Consider the following 20,484-nt stretch of genomic DNA (forward strand, 5'->3'; position numbering starts at 1 on the left):
ACATGACAGAGTGGGTCCATTTCAATATCTGACGTGGACTAAAGCAACAGCATCCCTGATAGCTCATTCCACCTCCGGTCTCATCGTCCCTCCACATCCTCAAAGCCGGACGAAGGGGGAGAAGGAACACAGGAGAGCTGTTGTGCTAAAGAAATGCTGAAAGTTTAGTAGATTTCCTCAATCACCCCCACTCTCATGCTTCTCTGCCTTCACTCCCACTGCCTAACTTTCTTCTCCAAGGGCCCTTTCATACCCCCACTGCAGAATTCCTTCTTTACTGTAGTTTTCACACTGTACTGGTTTGCTCGCATGCTCGGCTCCTCAGTGTACCTCGAGTTCCTTGAAGAAACCACATCTTACCAACTGATCACTTTACATGCAAAGCACTGCCAGGTAACAATGATGTATGAATGGTGTGCACCTGTGGCAATTTAAGGAGCTACGCTATCTCTAGCTTTCCCTTTTTCCTAGAAACAAACAAGAGTGAGCCTCTTCTCCTATAAAACACACACAAACATTTCTAATTCTAAAACACGAGAATACAACCAATAAAGACTGTAACATTTTAGTGATTGCTGGTTGCAAAACTCAATTTGAACACTTAAGGAGGTCGCGTCCACTGAGGGATGGGGGTGGGGTGTTGGACCCAAAAGGACTTTTATGTGAACGCCACCTATAAAAACGGAAGAAAAATCTGCAAGTTGACAGCCACGTGACCTTGAACAAGTCATTTATCTCCTCTTAACTTCATAACGCCCATTTGAAAGTGTGAGGAATGGCTGCTGTGTTACTTCATGGGGGTAATTACGAGGCTAAATAGGAGTATTTTAAAAAAGTCTAAATTACACAAATTCTATTAAGAAGTTCAGTGAGCATCTCATTACTAAGAGTCTGCTGATCAGTAACAAAGGGGTCAAGACATAAAAACAAACAAACAAACCAAAAAACCATAATCAATGGCTGTGCAGAGTTTAAAGCTTGTATAGGTGCCCTTCACCGCGGCAAAAGGGGAAGCACAGAGGAGTCCAGGAGTTAAAGCAGGTTCCAGCATGAACAGACTGGCATCTTGCTGGACCGTCACCACAGAACAGAATTATGCATGGCACGAGCCTCTCTTGGACCCTCGCCAGGAAGGTTTTAAATTACTGCCGTAACCAAAGGACATTACTGAAAAGAAGTGGTTCTCAACTTGGGGTGACCTTGCACCCCAGTGGATAGCTAGCAATTGTCTCAGACATTTCTGGGCTCTCTCCTAGGTGGACAGGGGTGCTACTGGCATCTAGCAGACGACAGGGATGCTGATCCTCTGAAGTGCATACAATATGGTGCCCCGACCCTGTCCCCACCCCTGCCTTGCCAACAGAGAATTAGCCAGTCCTATATGCCAACAGCGCTATCTAGAAAGATGGACTATCTAGAAAATGGAATCTGAGGTCAGCACTATCCATCGACCATCCATCCAACCATCTATCCTGTATTTATGTAGTACCTGCTAGGGTAAGCTGCTCTACCAAGCTCTGCCCTCGGTGCTGAAGATCCAGAGGGCAGCTGTAAATAGCTCGTGTAATTTATATAAATGTTTAGTGTCTACCTGGCTTTGAAAAGAACCTGAAAAATAGCCAAACAGTCCTGCTGTGACCTGGAACTTTTGCACCTTTTCTCAAGACTTACCTCCAGGGCTTGCATTCGTTTTAACAGCATTTTATTTTCGCTGTTCTTAATCTTCTCTTCATAGAATTCCAGAAACGATTTTTTGTAGACTAGTTTCATTTTGTACTTCTTTGCCATTCTGTACAACACAAAACAAAAACTAATGCAAAGGCTTCCAGAGCACTGGTAATTCCTCAACAGCTTACTTCCACACCACAGCAACATCTTTTGTGCTTAACTGAGCAATACCATCTCCTTTAAAAATTCAATACAGCATGACGCAAAATGAATGAGCAGTAACATACCAGTAACCAGGCCTATGAAGAAATGTCTCTGTTAACTCTCCACGGATCACAGGTAACCCTACTAAAGTCAAATGGTCAGGAAGGATGATGAAGGCTTTCTTCTACTGATGCCATCCTATTTGACCTGATCTCTAACCGTGGCTTTGAAGACAGCTGCCAACTTCCTTCTTAAAATGTAAGTGTTTCACCTCTTGCATACCCCGGCAAGATACGCTATTAATTTAGCCTTCACCTGGGGCTGCTTGGCCCCTCAAGGTTCTGAAGAGTCTGGCTCAGAACCTTACTCATTTTCACTCCCTGGCTTTACACAGCATGCCCACAGCTCTCTGGGGCTCAGCTCTTTCGTCACTCATCTAGTCCAATGCTTACTAGAAATCTCCACCAGGATGTGTCGCGGGCTTTCTCTTCCTTTCCACATCTAAGGCTGAACCCACTGGTTTGTTCTCCTGCCAATCTTTGCTATTTCAGTAAATCCACCTAGCGATTCATGCCAGAAACCTCGGGGTTCTCCATGAGAGCTACCCGCCCCGCTCTACCCTCTGCATTCAACACATCATCATTTACCTGTACAACATAGTCCAGGTAGGTCCGTTTTTTACACCATTCTCCTTCAATCGCCATCAGCCCTCAGCTGTTAACGGTGGCTTGTTTTTCTGCCTCCAAATTTATGCTCCCCCTCAGCACAGTTTCCAGCTGCAGCCAGATGAAGCTTTCAAACCTACACACCTAGTCAGTCATTTCCCGCCGCAACACCCTTCACTGGCTCTCCAGCACTCTTAGGATGCAATCCCAAAGCCTGTCACAGGGCCTCTCGGGCACGCGAGTAACAAGGGCCGCTTGCTGCCTCATCTTGAGCCACGTGGACCCCTGATTCCCTAAGTCCCAGTCACAGTGATTTTCCTTCACCACCTCGAACTAGCCAAGCAGGCTATCTGTCACTTCAGGGCCTTCACACACAGATTGCCCCCCAGGTGCGAAAACACTCTTCCTTCCAGTCTTCACCTGGCCATTGCCTACTCATCCTTCAGATGTGAACACAAACACGATTTCCTCACAGACGCGGCCTGCTGAAATCCTCAATTACCCTGGGTCTCCCTGGTAGGCTTCTCTGTTTTCCCCATGCTTGCCAAAGGGAGGGAGTCTGGGGAAATGGTTTCCGACAGAGGCTAATGAGGAGAGGAAGAATGGGGAGGGACCCCTGAGAGCATACAAGGGGAAGTGCTGTGAGGCGACAGGGTGAGGGGAGACATCCCAGGGCCACTGGGATTTGCGTGTAGGAGACCTATGTATGGAGAGATACCCTGGAATTTGAGTCAGCCCTCCTCAGAAAGACTTGAGCAAGACAAAAGCCTCTTCTGTTCCGGGCAGTTCATTTGCTATCCTAAGGCTCCAAAATGAGGCTTCAGACATAAAGGCAAGTGTTACACCAATAAATACAAAGAACTCAAATGGTGAGCAGGTTTGCCCTATACAAGTTAATCATATGTTTGTTCAGTTTCTCAACGAAATGACAAAAGGGCATCTAAAAATCCCTACACAGGTTTGAGATTCTATTTCACCAAATGAATACCTGTTTCAGTAAATAATTTTTTAAAACTTTACATAGTTAAGTGAGGACGTGTGACTTTATACACTCACCATCACTAGGCAGTTTTGAGTGCTGGCTGAGCATTATGGACCAAAAAAACAAACTTTCATTTCACTCCTTATCATAATGGGCATGCTAAAATTATAAACCTTGTTAAAAGGAAAATAAAAACCAATAAGCTGTCATACCAAGCACGTCAAACAAGACACCCACAACACTCATTCTATCACAGAGGTGAAGAGCAGTAACATTTCCCAGAAGGTTACTGATTTTAAAGGGAAAAAAGATGTTTAAATACTTAAGTGTTGGCTTAGGTTTATAATTTGTGGGTGTTATGCATCATGTCACATGCTACACTGAACTGTCTTACATTACTGCATAAAATCTCCATATATTGTAGAACTCCTGAACATCCTATGCCCATAAATTTACAAGCTGTCTAAGACACAATTCAAATAACCTTCTACCATTCCTCAGGAAAAAAAGGATTTTCATTTCATAAAACAAACTTGACTTGTTTTAGGAAATCAAGTTTGGTCAAGTGTCGCGCAGCCTACGTTTAAGTGCATTCTTCTGCTCCCATCTCATGGAGATCCCCAAGACCAAAGAGTCTCACAGGTCTGGAAAACTCAGTTAGCCCAACTTTTCCCAGGTCTGTGGTTTGCCAGGGCTCCTAGGAATTCAGGTGCATGAATGAACACATTCCTGAATGAGGACTCTTATTCAACATTGCCTGTGGGACACAGGCAAATTCACAGCTATAGCGAAATATGGGACAACTTTTAATACTAATTCCCTGTCAAAGGAGGACATTTGCCTGATGAAGACTCACTTTCTATTGACAAAGTTACTAGCAGTTACTTCCAAACGGGGGGAATCTTTTGTCATTTGCAGTGTCAGGTATTTTATGCCAAAGGTTGGCTTTTTTTTTTTTTCTTTTTTTAACCACAGGATAAAATAATTCCGGAAATGAAAAAGACTTAAGTACGTAAACTGTTGAGAGACCTATGGCACAAACCCTGGATTTAAAGTTAGTTCCTCCACCCCAACACAACCCACCCAAGCCCCCCTACCCCCTTTCTAAATTACAATACTTTTTAAGTCCCATTTAAAGTTAGGAATGAGCAGAAATATTCTTCCCCCCCCCCCCCCAATATTCCTTTGCTTTCCCTCCTACGACAAACAAGAGAATGGTAACAGATTAAATAACATTCTTACTCATTTAGCAAAGGAAAATAGACCAAGAATTCAGGGACATCCACAACACCTTCCAAGTGGAAGTCATATTTGCAGCCAAATAATGGATAATCTCCTTTCTTCTGAAATGTCACAGTATATATTTCATTTCCAAATGATTCCGTTTCTGAAGCTTCAAGGCGTCTTCTGTAAGGGTTGTCCCCCAAATCAAAAGGAAAAGATTAAAACCGTTACTAGCTCAGACTTACTTTGATCAGTTCACGCACATGAAAAATCCCCACGGCCACAATCTCAAAGAGACAGCTGCTTAGCCTTCTCATGGAATCCGAGCCATTTTTTTATGAAGCTGCATACCAGAAGATCATCATCTCACTAATAAAATTTGACTGGAAGAACGTTTTGCTGTCACGACAGGTGGTTAAGTCTCTGTGTTTCAGTATCTGCTCTGCAGTTTGGCCAAGGGCAATACACGCTGGCTCCACATGACATCAGTCTTCAACTGAGTCAGAGGTTTTAAAAGTTCACTGGTAAACCTGGCTTTTTGAACTTAAAGTTTCAATTGCGTCTCTATGCAAATACACTATCGACGTTCAGTCCTTGTAAGCTCAACATGGCGTACTTTAGAAACTCTATCTAACAGATATTTGCTACTTTCAAATCTGCTTAATCCTGAGTATTTAATAAACCGCACTATACTTTAAAGTACTTACATCAGTTCAAAGCTATTGGGAGTGGTACCGATATAATAGCCTCCAGGACTGAGTCTCTCACAAGCATTTCTGAGCATCATGTCAGCCTGCTCATAGGTCTCAAATGAGTAGTGACAGACAAACTGGCAACTGCAGATGTCAAAGCACATTTCTGGGTCTCGATATCTGTCAATCAAAAGTTCCTGAAACAGATTAAAATGGGTTAAGATCTTGAAGCTACGTGCAACACGGTTTATTTACATATTTTTTTCTAGAGAACTAGTGTCTAGAATTAAGACCCTAACATTGAATCTGTCCTTCTGTCATTCGGTACCTACAAGAAAGGTCAGAATGAGTCATTCTGTTATCTGGCTTCACAGTGACTTTAAAAACTAGGGAATCAGAAGGCATGCTTAAAAATACACCAATCAAATATGACCTTTCAAGGAGGTGATCCTTTTACTCGGTTTTACTTGCAAGTCAAAAGTCAAAAGACACATCATTAACTTGGGATTAAGAAAACCACAAAGCTGGCCTTGTAGGATGCATTTGTCAATACCCAAAATGGTTTTCCCAGCTCTCCAGCCTTCTAGCACTATACTCAGCCACTCTTCCTTCTCATTTTCAAAACCGCAACCAAAAATGTTTAAAGATACCTTGTGATTGGGTTAAAGATACCTTGTGATAGGGTTAAAGATACCTTGTGATAGTTCAGTAAGCTGATGAGTATACTAAGTAACATCAAGTTCAAGGTGGGGCTTTCCCCATTCCCCTGTAGTTCTCAGACTTCAGTCATGCTTAGAGATTCAGAAACAGGTGGAAGGTGGGGAAAAAGCAGACTCTGGCATGTTGGAAAACTACCCTATTACATTACAAGGTGAACAGAACACTTTTATTTCAAAATACTGGAAAATACACCTCCTCCAAACAAAAAAGCAGCCCGTGATTTCAAAAGTTCAAACTATTACAAGCAAAAGACTTCCCCCACTACCCAGTGGGTCATTTAAGGAAATGTATCGAGACAGACTTTCCAGTTGAGAGGATACCACATCATTTACCCAAATGAAAACATGAAAAAATTAAGTGAACAATCTTACAAAAACCCTGTACCTTTGAACAATCGGCAGTTATAAATTCTGCATTGAAAATATATTCATTACCGCGAGAACGAGTTTTCATGTCCTCATATCTCTGTTGACACTGTCTGACAGAAACATCAGCGATATCTAGAAGGGGGAAGACAGGTGTTAGTAACCATCAACAAATATCCAGGGAGATAACAAAATGCAAATGCAGAAATGGCAAAATTCTAGACTTTGATCTCAACTGGCAAGTTTCAGCATGAAACTTAGCAAGCCTTCCTACAAGCAAAAATCTTCTATTTCCTTCAAAATAAGACCGTCTTTACAAACACATTAAAAGCTGTCTCAGTAGGCAAAAGTCTTATCGTGATTTTTAAATACTCATTCAAAGTTAAAGCACTATGGGAAGCTGTGCGGAGGACCACACAGCTTTCAAAAGGAAACCTGCACTCCTGTGTCCCATTGCAGCACTATTTACAAGAGCAAAGATATCGAAACAACCCAAATGCCCCCAAACAGGTGACTGTTCCAAGAAAGATGTGGTATATATACACAATGGAATACTACTCAGCAATCAAAAAAGATAAGCTCAATGCCATTCGCACAACCTGGATGGAGGTGGAAGGGATTATGCTCAGTGAAGTAAATCAGAGGGAAAAAGGGAAAGATCTCGGATGGTTTCACTTGTAGGAGGACTATAGGGAAAGCAAACAAGGGGTAAAGACAGAAAAAAAAAAAAAAAAAAAAAAAGACCAAACTAGCAGACAAATCATAAATTGGAGACATACAGCAGGTGAGGGGGAGGGAGAGGGAACAAAACAGGGGAGGGAAAAGCACAGGAGACGATGGTGATGGTGCACAGGTGACTTGGTGGTGGGAATTTTATGGGGATTACACCTGAGAGAAAAATGAATAAGAACGTATATATTTACTTTAAAAAAAATAAAAATAAAAAAATAAAACAACCAACCAACCAAACAAACAAACAAAAAACAAAAACCCAAAGTGAAAGCAGAAAGTTTAGATTCCAACTTGAATTACAAAACCCAGCAGTACACCCAGTTTTGCAGACATCAGGTTTCAATTTTCATAGTGATATGTTATTTGCCTTTTCTCCTGTGTGGCGATTTGCACTAATGGTGCAAAAGCAAGGGAGGGGTAAAATGCTGGCACCTTATCATGGACTGATAACACTTGATATATTCTTGACCACAAAGCAGAAAAGCCAGTTTCACTTAAGAAAGTCCTTGATAAAGCAGTAAGAATTATTATTTGACTAAATCTTGGTTCCTGAACACTCATTTTCATATTCTGTGGGATGCGCAGGAAGCAACAAAAACATTTCTGCTACCTAAGGAAGTTTGACAGTCAGTTAAAACAACAAGACAGGCTTGTGTTGAGGTGAAATGGCCACTGTTTTCATCAAGTCATTTGCACTTGAAAAGAATGGCTGAAAGACAACCTGTTAGTTACTCAGACTTGGTAGTATGTATTCTTGAAAATCAACAAAGTGAGTCTGTGACTTCAAGGAAAACCAGAAGAAGGTCTGCATAACTTTAGGGAATGTTACTTTCCCACTATTACCACATCTTGCAGTGCAACAGATTTGTTCATGGCACACAACAGCCCACCCAACTTAAGTACAGACCAAGAAAAGTTCGTGGATAGGGTTTCAAATTTCACACAGGAGCTAATTTAAGGAACACACCTTAGTGGGTCTTGGTTCATCCCAAGACGAACAACTTCAGTCTGCAAAGGTGACTACATTTTGCAACTAAAACTCTACATTTTACAACTACCGATCAAACAAAACACCACAACATACTGAATGCACAAACTGGTGTGAGCACCAGTTGACGCCTACTTTCCAGATGCCAAAGGGATTTGCAAAATCATTTGGAAAATGCCAGTCTTTGCATTAACATTTTTTTTTACTGTTTTTTTTTTTTTTTAAGATTTATTTATTTTTATACAAGAACTGGGGTACAGGCCAGAGGTGTGGGGGGTGAGAGGGTTCACCAGAGACAGAGTGAAACAGAACAGACAGATGGACCGAAATACACTGCTGAGGGGAGCAGCGGGCAAGACGGGAAAGGTCTGCCGGGCCATGTGGGCATCTCCCTGGCCAGCCAGGAATCAAACCTGTGTTGCAGAGGCTGCGACAGCTTCACAGCGCTGTGCTCAACCCACTGCGCCACCAGGGAGGCCCTGCATTAACTTTTCTTTTTGAATGAATTAAAGGCATATTAAGACATCTCAGTTTTAAGTTCTATAACCAATAGCTATAACCACATACACACAGATTTTTGGGGTCCTCATATATTTTTAAGTGCACAGTGGTCACACAACCAAGAAGTCTGAGAAGCATCAACTTACTTTTTTTTTAAGTTATTTATTTATGCACACAAGCACTGAGGTACAGGCCAGAGGTGTGGGGGGTGAGCGAATACACCACAGACTAACTGAAACACACAGCTGAGGGGAGCAGTGGGCAAGTCAGGAGAGGTCTGCTGTACCATGTGGGTAGCTCCCCGGCCGGGAATCGAACTCGTGCCGCAGTGGCTGCGGATAGCCTCATAGGTTGCGTCTTAATCCCTTGCGCCTGAGGAGCCTCAATTTAGGCAATACTTTGGAGGTGATGCTCTATACTTCCTCCTACTCCGGGCATAGCAAAGAATGTGATGATTGCTTGTCCTACATTCCAGTATTAGTTAGGGTGTTTGATTCATTTAGTTGTAAGTTCTTATCAGTCTTCCACACAACAGCTTTAGCGTCTCCTCCTCCTCCTCCTTTTTTTTTTAAGATTCTTTTTTTATTTATTTATGCATACAAGAACTGGGGTGTAGGCCAGAGGTGCAGGGGATGAGAGGATTCACAAGAGACAAGAGTAAAGAGCAGAACAGGCAGATCTACTGAAACACGCTGCTGAGGGGAGCAGGGGGCGAGACAGGAGAGGTCTGCTGAGCCATATGGGTTGCTCCCTGACCGGGGATCGAACTCATACCACAGTGGCTGGCAATGGCTTGGTAGAGCTGAGACTTTAACTCCTATGCCACCAGGGAGGCCCAGCTTTAGCTTCTTTTTATGGCTGCTGCATAGACCTATTATTTCATCAAGGGTGGAGAAATGGTGATTTTTCTAACATTCTGTCTGCCATGATGGATTATGATTTTCTTTTTTTTAATAAAGAGGAACTTCCCTTTGCAACCATTTGGTTCCCCTGAAACTCAACTCTTCCCTTCTCTTCCCTTCTCTTCTCTTCTCCCTAGATTTATTTATTTATGCACGCAAGAGCTGGGGTACAGGCCAGAGACAAGGGGTGGGGGGTGAGAGGATTCACCAGAGACAGAGTGGGGAGCAAAACAGGCAGACTGACTGAAATACACCGCTGAGGGGAGCAGCAGGAGAGGCAGGGGAGGTCTGCCTCACCATGTGAGCTGCTCCCTGGCCGGTCGGGGATCAAACTCGTGCTGCAGAGGCTTGGGATGGCTTCATACTGTGGGTGCTTAACCCCCTGCACCACCAGGGCGGCCCTGAAACACTTTTCATGCAGGGTAGGGAAGATAAGTAAGTACTCAATCCCCACCCCCACCTTATCGCAGGAATTACAGAACGACAAATAATGGCTGGCCCTAACAACCTCCAGGGGTGAACAATGGGATTTTCCCCTCTTTATGGGATGTGTTTTGATCCACTGTTATCACTTATGTTGAAAATGCCCTCGCTTTCTTCAGCGGAAGCCTTTTCAAGTTTCTCTTTTAGACAGGACTCTAGTTGTCTTTGACCGCTTCCTTCCTGGTAAGAAGGACAAGTTATCTCAGGCTCATTAATCATAGTATAACACCATCAGTAAAGGCTCCTAACTCATCTTAAAAAAAACAACCCTTACAGTGTAGACCCCAGATTATCCTGTTGTGAGTTACTTTGCGTGTCATGTTGATAATGAGATCCTTCCAATTTTCTCCTACCCAAATGACCACAAATTACTCTTCCCCATGCCATCATTTATCTTACCAACACAAACAAGCTTGTTAATCCTTCCCTTTCTCCACTTGAGCAAGTCTCCACCTTTACCACAGCCCAGGTCCAAAACAGTGATATCGCGTTTTTTCTTCTGTCGCACCTTTTCTAAAAATTCCCCTGAAAAAGAGAAATCAGTCCTGGTAAACGATCGCTTTACTGTTATTTGCTAAAGCATAAACTGCAACCCTGGTGACCTGTGACTAACTTCTGCCTGACATGTGATAAAAAGAAAATAAACTATTAACACATTCAGTGATGTAATTAATCATGACTTTTGCTAAACATTTCAAAATATGACTAAGAGATAAATTATCTGATCCTGCAGCAGGAAAGATGAAAGAATATGTCTCTGGAATTTGAAACGGTTGACATGGGTTTCCAAATTTGATTCAACGTGAACTGGCACACACCTTAAATTCTAATACCTTTATAAGAAGACTCAACACTTGTCCATAGGAGAAAAGTTAACTGTTCATAATTTTCAGTACCTTTCACATTCCAACGCTGAGCGTCTAGCTCATTGTACACCTACGTAAATCAAAATGGACACGGGACCATCCGAGTACCTGATTTTCATAAAAGACGCCAAGCGTACCACCAAAAGAAATAAGAGCACGAGTCAAAAAAACCGTGCAAACCTCTTATTTTTACTCTCAGAACACCGAACACTCTGAAGTGAAAATGGAATCTTCACCCCAATCTACCAGACCACGATTATTATATACACGATTACTTATATATACAATTTAAATATTATATACACACAGTTATTTACATATATAATATAAATATCACATATCAGGAGTCAAATGGTTCAAGTTGCGGTTGGAAGCACAGTCATATTCTTCGATAGCTGAGGTACTCAGCCATTCAAAAACCGGAGGCCATACTCACTTCCAGAGCGCCTCTCCCTCCCTATCTATCACTCTGAGATTAATACTTTCCATTTGACTGCTGAAACAATCTCCATCAATACTTCTGCTTTTCATCGCCTCTAACATCTTTTTTTTCCTTTTTTAAAGATTTATTTATTTTTATACAAGAGCCGGGGTACAGGCCAGAGAGGCGGGAGGGTGAGAGGATTCACCAGAGACAGGACGGGAGCAGAACAGGCAGACGGACCAAAATACACTGCTGACGGGAGCAGCGGGTGAGACAGGAGAGGTCTGCCGCGCCATGTGGGCATCTCCCTGGACGGCCGGGAATCGAACCCGCGCTGCAGAGGCTGCGGACAGCTTCACAGCACTGCGCTCCACCCGCTCTGCCACCGGGGAGGCCCGCCTCTAACATCTTAAAGTAACTTCAACAGGAGCACGAGTGATCCATGTTCAACTTTCACAATGACCCTGAAGAACATAAATATCAGACTGAAAGAGTGGAAAACAACAATAATTACAAATCTTTGTTTCCGCACGGTAAGAGAGGAGAAATCCTCATGAAACACCATTCAGAGACATCTTCATCCAATCAAGGCGAACGCTCAGTCATTCACTAAAGTATAAGCACCAACCGGAAAGAGAACATGACAGAGAACGAGTATTGAGAAGACAACGGAAAAGCCAGAGAGCGAGCCTGGCACAGACCACACTGACTGTACCACGACAGAAAGACTGGTGTGGAGTACAACGACCCCAAAGACAGACCCCAGACAGTGCGACCACCCCACTGGGACAGCTGAAGCAGAAGGGAACACTGTGAAGATGCCGAGAGATTACTTTATGCTAAGCCTTAAGGTGTCCTTTCCAAAACTATCTGTCTTCCTAGTTATAAAAATAAACACACAATGTGGAGAATATGGCTGAACTTAAATACATTCACTCAACGCACAATGAAGAAATGACACTTCAGATAAAATACCCAAGGAAGGGTAAGTTACCTGCAGCATCACTGTGGACAGTGAGGAGAGGATGTGACAAGGTGGAAAGAAGTTAGGACGAGGTTCCCACGACTGCCTTTAAAGTATGGGCTAAAAGTGCCATAACATTAACCTAAAATAAGTAAGCTAGCAAGTAAACAAACAAACAAACAAACAGATAAATACATACAGAAGCTGACACTGATTACGGCCAGTCAAGTAAATGATATTTTTGTCGTGACATATGAGTAACAAAAACAAAGAGAGACAGAAAATATTAAAGTATGTTTGAAATAATGGGCCTAATTCCCATTCCTAATACTTTTTTTTTTTTTTTTTTAGTAGCAGCAGCAGAATTGACATTTGTATGCTTAATGTAGTTTATTTATACTCTTTATTTATTATTGTTTTTTCAGAATGGATAATTTTGCTTTCCAAAGAAGCAAACTATCATCCAGACTCGTAGAAAGTACCCACAATTATCACATTTATTTTTTTCTTTTGATGTAATCAAGAACGCAATCAAGAAAGCTTGCTCACTTTCCCTGAGGTGGGCTTAAACACAAGACGACCGAATAAAATCCTTACTGTGAATGACTTCAAAACACACTGGCTTTTTAAAATTCTCCAAACTCGTGTAAGAGTCTGAGTACTAGCTGTACAAAACAACAACTGTTATATTCTGAGTCATGCTCTCTGCACTGACTTCCATTTAATTTCAGAGGCAAGTTTCCACAGATAAAGGGCTGCCTCCAAACAGTTGAACGTCTTCACCAACCCTCAAAGGAAACTTTATTTCTCCCCAGACACCATATAAGAAAAACAAGTTCATATGGCCAGTCAACCCACATGACCTTTATCAGGTCATGAAAGGCTTCAAGATAAAAAACATGGCATTGCTCACCTTCCTCACTTAAGGGAACCTGGACGCTGAATCCAACTACTGTTGGCTATGCCACTGCTTCAGAACTATTAGAATGAAATGAAATAATTATGCAGTACCACCTGGTACCTGAATTCTCAGTATAAAAATAAGCACACTGCCTTTTGAGCCTGATTAGCTCAACTTAGCCCAGCCTATGTTGTCCACCCAGAGCCAATCTGAACAGAATTGATCTCAAAGGCCCAGCTTTAGTCTTTAGCTCCAATCCTATTACGCCAATGAGGTTTGACAACAGAATAAATAGAAATTAAAGACCTAGCAGTTTGGTGTATGATTAACCACCAGGGCAAAAAATGTAAGCCGCCAGTTGAAATAAAAACTCACACCATAAAAACAAAAACCAGTCCTACCGATGAGGATACTTTTCATCCAATTATTGAAGTTTCTTAGGTAAAATATTCGACTTTGGCTACGCATCTGCAAACCAACTTCCTTAAGTTCATTATAGTGGGCAGCCACTGTGGAGCTGTGCCCCTCTTCCAAGTTCTGTAAAAAAAGAGGATGGAACGAGATTAGGCATCAGAACATGAGGAGAGTAAGCCGGAAATGGCACCTGACCTACAGAAGGATACAATACAACGAAATCAAAAAGCCTCAGTATGCAATGCACTAGCCACGGAAGTCATTATGCAGAAGATCTGTTTTCCCCTACTCCCTATTTTAGCAAACGTCCCTCGGCTGTTTGGCGCATGATTAACCTCTAGGGGAGAAAAATATATGAGACATCAGATTCCTTCACAAAATGGTGTTCCCAGCAGAAAAATGACTTGCGATCCCTTGCTCTAGAATAGCCCTGTTAAGCTCCAGACGCTTGCATCTAGTTACTAAAACTGTCTGTAACTACCCCAATCAGGAAGTTAGAAACAACTCTGTATAGTTTAAGGCACTGCATTAAGAAAGGAACGTAAATCTGGATATGACTTTGAAATTTATCACTTTAAGCGAAAATCTCCATTACTTCAGACACAAAAAAAGGGAGGTGAACACCTGATAAAAAAGGGACTGTATACCCTTGTCTCTTAAAAAAAAAACAACAAACACTAAGAACAACACAACTATAAAAGCTAGCTTTCAAGTTTCTCATCAAACTGAGAGTTTGAAAAGAAGATAAAAAATGACCTCACTAGCAGAAGTGTCACCTAAACAGAAAGAAGAGTTAAAAGCCTACTCTATCTTAAAGGCCACAGTCACTAAGATTTTGTAAAAACCGGAATTATCTTACAGCTGCTCCACATTTCAATGTGACAAACCGCATAAGAAGTAAGGTACCTTTTTGGACGTACCTTCTGCTTTTCAGGAACGTCCTCAAGTTCTGTCTTTCTCTTTTTCTGAGTGCCAGCTCCAGCAGAAGGCTCGTCTTCTGGAAAATCACCAGGTTCCAGCCTTCTTTTCCTTGAAATGCCTTCCTCATCACCAGAACCTTTTTCCCCCAGGACATTTTCAGCTTCGAGTTTTCTTTTCTTCAATGAGCCCTCTTCCCCACCACTTAACCTTTCCTTTGCAAGTGTTCTTTCCTTGGATGGCGTGTCTCCCCTACATCTAGAACCTTCCTTTACAAGATCACCTTCAGACTCCATTTTTCTCTTCCTTGCAGTGTCCACTTGCCCACAGGTAGGAGGAGCCTTTTCAGAAAGCCCAGCCCCAGAAGCAGTTGTGTTTTCATTAGTACCGAATGAAGATTCTGTTTCTGTACCTATTGATGCTTTTGCCTTTCCATAAGAGAGCTTTTCACATTCCGCTGTGTTTGCAGAAGTTTCCATTCTTGATTACACAGGAGGCAAAACTTCATGAGTTAACCCTGGAATGGAAAAGATTGGACATTACATGTAATTACAAGACGCTGACAAGTTTAACCAGACAAGTTTAACCAGACAAGTTTTCGACAAGTTTAACCAGAAGTTAAGCCACTTAACTGCAGTGATCAACTGGAAGTTTAAAAAAATATCTCACTTTAGAGAGACTAACATTGAAAACAGCGTTAATTGCTATAAATTACGCAGGAACTCCTGCCTATGCTAACTGCAACCCACAAACACTTCAATCTTATCCCCAAAAAATCACTATTAGCATTAAAACTGACAAAGGAAATGGGGATACACATGTCCTAGTTGCATTTCTACGGGGTCCTTACACTGTATGTTTGGACACTGTGTGCTGGCCCCATACCAAACCCATACAGGCACAGTAAATCTGGAACTGTCAGATATTTTTCTCTTCGCCTTGAGATACCGGGGAAAAAAACAATCCAACCAACTGACCAAACCAAACCAGACACCAAGGGCACCAAGAACAGGAAAATTCTGGGAACCCACACTGGACTTCTGAAATCCTCAGCCGGTAACAGGTGTCAGAATTAAGCAGAAAGTGAAAGGCATAGAATTGACTTTGGACAAGAAGTTTACAGACCTGGCCTGCATCTTAGAGACCACTTCTCTTTCAAATGTTCTCAGGTCTAAGGTTGTAAAGCTGGTTGGGTGGTGGGGGGAGGGGGGTGGTCGGAGCGGGAGAGAGAAGGGAGAGAGACGCTGAACTATCCAATGGACAGGAAGTGTAACAGTGATCCATTCGCTAAGTTCAAGAACTTTATTATCTCCTAGTTCAGAGGAGCTCAATGAGCGAGGCACTGTACCCATTAGGCCGGTTTATACCACCACTACTAAAATGGTAAGTCTCTTAGTGAAATCAAGTAGTGAAGGGAGAGTAAAAGTCTGAAAATCAATGAGATTCAGCATATTTGGAACCTGAAGGTAACAGAGGGCAAAAAGTCTTCTGACAACAAACCGAATAAATACAATTGCTTGATGGAGTAAGTTATGGAAAAAAATTACAGTAAACCGGGAAGGGTTTCAAAGGCTATTAGTTACAGCACCCGAGATTTGGGGTAACACAATACCAGTACATGCCAAAACAGGAAAAACGGAGTAAGAAGCAAAAACAATCAACTGAGAAAAGTAGTTTTCAGATAAACTACTGTATTTAATAAAACTGCAATTTAGGGCCTCCCCTGTGGTGCAGCGGTTGAGCACTGGGCTGCGAAGCTGCCTGCAGCCTCTGCAGCCCCGGTTCCATCCCTGGCCACGGAGAGGGTCCCACATGGCGGGACAGACCTCTCCTGCCGCCCGCTGCTCCCCTCAACAGTGTATTTCGTCAGTCTGCCTGCTCTGTTCCCCTCTGGCTCTGGTGAATTCTCTCACCCTCCCGTGCTTCTGACTGTACCCAGTGCTTGTATAAATAAATAAATAAATAAATAAATAAATCTTTAAAAAAAAAAAAATCGTAAAAAAAAAATAAAATAAAAAAAATAAAACTGCAATTTAATAAAACTGGCACCGAATTATCAAATCCCTGGCTCCCCCTTGCCATTCACTTTGTAACATGAAAAGTTAGTGTCACATTCAAATACACCAATGTGATTTACCACTTTTTGCTGGAATTGTCCCCCAAGTTAGTATTGGGAATACGAGTGAATTTGCTTGATACAAGCAAGTTTCTTTCAGCAGAGAAGTCATAAAAACACCAGTCAGAATAAATGACACAGAATTCCAAAGGACAGCAGAAACGGGTAAAAACGTTTGAACCCAGGCGTCCAAGTGGAAAAATGTATAAACTACAAAGGGAAGAGCATTGCCTCTGAGAATCCGCCAGGAAGGAGCTGAGGGTGGAGTCAACGGACACAGAGGAGGACAGAAAATACAAGGCCCCACAGGCACCCTGATCTGCTTCTCCAGCCACCCCTCCGAGGCCGGCCCCGCTGGGGTCACTTTCCTTTCTCCGAGAACGCCCCAGCAGGGCGACCGGACCGACCGCCGGGCTAGACGCTCCAGCAGGATGAGCTCCGCTCGTCCGCTCGCTCTGCAGATGGGGTCAGTTTGGGGGTGGGGGAGCCCGAAAAGGACACCGCACAGGCAAGAAGGCAATTCTTGGGCTAAGTTCACCCTCTTCCGTCAGGGTGCGGCCCAGCCTCAGGAAACCTCCAGGGCAGGTTTCCGACCCCCGGCACGGGACACGCAGACGCTTCTTCGGCCGCGACAGCCCCTCCCGGCCCGCCCTCTCGGGGCGACCCCGGGCTTCTCCAGACGCGGCCCGGCCCGGCCCGGCCCCGGAGCAACAAGGCCGCGCGTCCACAGGAACCGGCCGTTTTGCCTCGGGCCGCGGACACCGCGGAGCGGCGCGGAGGCACCGAGGCACTGTGCCGTTGGCGGCGAGCCCGCCGTGCGGAGTCTGCGCTCACCTGGCACCTGGACCCTGGAGGCGGGGCGCAAGGCAAAAAGAGAAGGAGCCGCGCCGCCGCCGCGCCGCCTCGCCGCCGCAGGCCCGCAGACTGACTCTATTTGCGGAAGCGGTTTTCCCACGCTCCGCGGCCGTTGTGTCGCCACTTCCTGGCCGGCGCGGACCACGTGCCCCACGCGGCGGCGAGCGGCGCGGCGCGCCCCGCCTGGAACTACAAGTCCCGTGGTGCTGCGCGTGGCGGCGCGCTGAGGCCGCGCGGGCAGGCGCCGCGGTCGCGTGCGCGCTGTTAGTGGGCGCGGCGCCGAGGGAGGCGTGCTGGGGGGCTCGCGTCGGGCAGCGTCTCGCAGATTCCGGCTCCCGGACCCGCCGTCGGCCTTGCCACTCTCCCGAGTGACACGGCGTGGCCTGTGAGGAGCCGTCGTCCGGCCCGCGCGGCGGCGGCGGCCGCACAGTCCTGAGAGGTAGCCTGGGCCCGAGATCGCCAGGGGGCAGCGGGAGGCCCGAGGGCACCTTCAGCCCGGCGCACGCTGGGGAGGTGACCCCGGCACGAACCGCGCAGCCGGCCGGCGCGGACAGCTCCTGGGCCTGGGCGGAGGTCAGCCGGCGAAGCGGGGGCGTCCACGCTCGGCCGCGCCCCACGCCGGGGACCGCAGGAAGTCGTGACCTCCGCCCTTCCCTGTCGGGCCCTGTGCGTCTGTAACTGTGTCTCAGCTCTCTGCTCTGTGCACTTCACGTGTGCTCCTCCCTTGCTAGGAAGACTGCTGAGCCGGAGGCCGGGGGGGGGGGGGGCGTGAGCCCGCCCCCGGCCCCCGGCCCCCGGCCCCCGGCCCCCGGCCCCCGGCCCCTGTCCTAGCGGTCGTTTTAAAAATGAGCAACGTCTTATTTCTCCTGAGGGCCTGGCGGGTCCGCCCCTACCTCGTTATTTGGAAACCGCGCCATTTATCTCCCTAGAGGGGGGCGGTTCGCATCTGGAGAAGCTCCTCAGGGTGGAGTGTTCCGTGTTGGGCTGGACTTGAGTGTGGGAGGTTTGTCTGTTCCCCCGGATTGCCACTGGCATGTCAAGTCGCCTACTGTATACTGAAACTCAGGCGCTGTGGCTTAGGCAGACTCTATGGTAGGCAAGAAACGGTGCGGCTTAAACAGACTCTACGCTAGTCAAGAGATGGTGCCGGCTAACTGACCTTATTCAGAACTAGAAGTTGGCTGGCGCAGCCGGCGCATAGATTTTGGCCCTTTCATGTTTGGTTTCTTGTGATCAGAGAAAATAGCTGGATGGGGAAGTTCTCTTGTCACAGTACGAGCGCCACTCGGGAATCATCATTTTGTCCAATGATTTGATCGGGCCTTGAAAAGTGCCCGGCAGGTGCCAAGTTCTCAGTGAATCCTAGTTGGCGTTACCAAGGAAGGTTTTGAAAAATTCACTTTTTAGTGGACATGACAGGATTATTTAAACCCGTATGTGAAACTTCTTCCTGTACCATTTTGTTTATTTGGCTCATTACTTGCCCACTTACAAAGCCTGTTCTCCTGGTTTGGGTTATACTTTGGTCAGTGAGAGAAGATGAAGTAGTAACTTGTAAGTTTTCTGGTCCGAGGAAAGCAGGCAACAGATTCAGTCGATGCCATTCCTCTTTTTACATCGTTCTCAAACTAACGTGCTCTTTGACAGCACTCAGGTATAATTTTAAAGTGTGACTTCTGGTAGAGGGGTGAAGATCACATTTTTGAACACAAACTTCTTAAAATACAGACAGAAGGTGATAGCTTCCTAAGAATGATGGTGTTCTTGGAGGTAGGGCACAGAGCGGCTTATGCAAGGATTGCTTCTCCAGACTGTACCTTCAGTCCATTCACCAAAGGTTTACTGCCATTTTGGAACACTTAAGATATTCTTGCTTACAAGGGTTTTCATATCGTTGAGGGACCATTTGGTTGACTTTACTATGTGTGATGGTTAGTTTTATATTTCAGTTTGACCAGGCTGTATTGTACTGTGTTATTTAAGTGAAGACGAATCTAGATGTCGTGGTGGTATTTTGAAGGTGTTGAAAACATGTGTAATCAATTGGCTCTACATAACGGCAATTGCCATCAATGAGGGTGTGCCTCATACAAACAAGTTGAAGGCCTGTATTTCAAACTGAGGTGTCTCAAGCAGAAAAAATGTTCCTCCACACAGCATCGATTTCCATGTCCCCAGTCTGCAAATTGCCCTACTCTTGTCAAGTTGATAGCCCCCACAGTTGCATGAGCCAGTTCCTTAAAACCAATTCCTCTCTCTATCTGCCTGTGTATTTAGGTAAATAATAATATAGACTTCTAACAGATCTCCCTCCCTGTCTATTTATCTAAACATAGATACATCTAAAGATAGATATGGGTATTTACGTTTTGCCTGTGTCTGGAGAATTGTGTTTTCTTTTGTGTATGTTCTTGTTGTTAGTACCATTTCTTTTCAGTTTATAGAAGTTCCCTTAACATTTGTTAATTGCAAGACTTCTTTTTTTTAAAGGTTTATTTTATTTTTTTATGCATATGTAGGAGCTGGGGTGTAGGCCAGCAGTGTGGGGATGGGGAGGGGGGGAGGTGAGAGGATTCACCAGAGACAGAGTGGGGAGCAGAACAGGCAGATTGACTGAAATACACTGCTGAGGGGAGCAGCGGGTGAGACAGGAGAGGACTTAACCCCTTGCACCACCAGGGAGGCCCCCAATTGCAAGACTCCTTTAATGGCAATGACCTCCTTTAGTTTTTGCTTATCTGGGAAACTCTTAATTGATTAAACCTTCAACTCTGAATTTTTACCCTTGCTGAGTAAAGAATTCCTGGTTGGAAGTTTTTTCCTTTCAGTGTTCAGAGTTTGTTATGCTATTTGCTTCTGGCCTGTAACGTTGTCTTATTGTGGACCTCTTCGGGTTACTG

General features: G+C 44.6%; 1 protein-coding gene and 1 long non-coding RNA gene across 2 annotated transcripts; one reads left to right on the plus strand and one right to left on the minus strand.

Annotated features, from left to right (window-relative positions):
- Positions 1–18: 18 nt before the first annotated feature.
- Positions 19–17,651, minus strand: LOC119258439 (mRNA cap guanine-N7 methyltransferase-like). Its single transcript, XM_037526766.2, has 8 exons — positions 17,564–17,651; positions 14,616–15,130; positions 13,683–13,818; positions 10,526–10,651; positions 6,540–6,655; positions 5,451–5,632; positions 4,762–4,926; positions 19–1,789 (listed from the first exon to the last, which is right to left on the minus strand). The coding sequence occupies exons 2-8, from the start codon at positions 15,090–15,092 to the stop codon at positions 1,588–1,590; spliced, it is 1,404 nt and encodes a 467-aa protein (XP_037382663.1). The 5' UTR covers positions 15,093–15,130; positions 17,564–17,651; the 3' UTR covers positions 19–1,587.
- On the plus strand, positions 2,013–4,097 carry LOC129146830 (uncharacterized). The gene is made up of 3 exons (XR_008554096.1): positions 2,013–2,130; positions 2,424–2,537; positions 4,067–4,097. It is a non-coding gene; the product is annotated as an uncharacterized LOC129146830 (long non-coding RNA).
- Positions 17,652–20,484: the final 2,833 nt, after the last annotated feature.

The sequence above is a fragment of the Talpa occidentalis genome, unplaced genomic scaffold, assembly GCF_014898055.3.
Source record: "Talpa occidentalis isolate TD23 unplaced genomic scaffold, MPIMG_talOcc4v2.1 talOcc4.416, whole genome shotgun sequence".
NCBI lineage: Eukaryota > Metazoa > Chordata > Mammalia > Eulipotyphla > Talpidae > Talpa > Talpa occidentalis.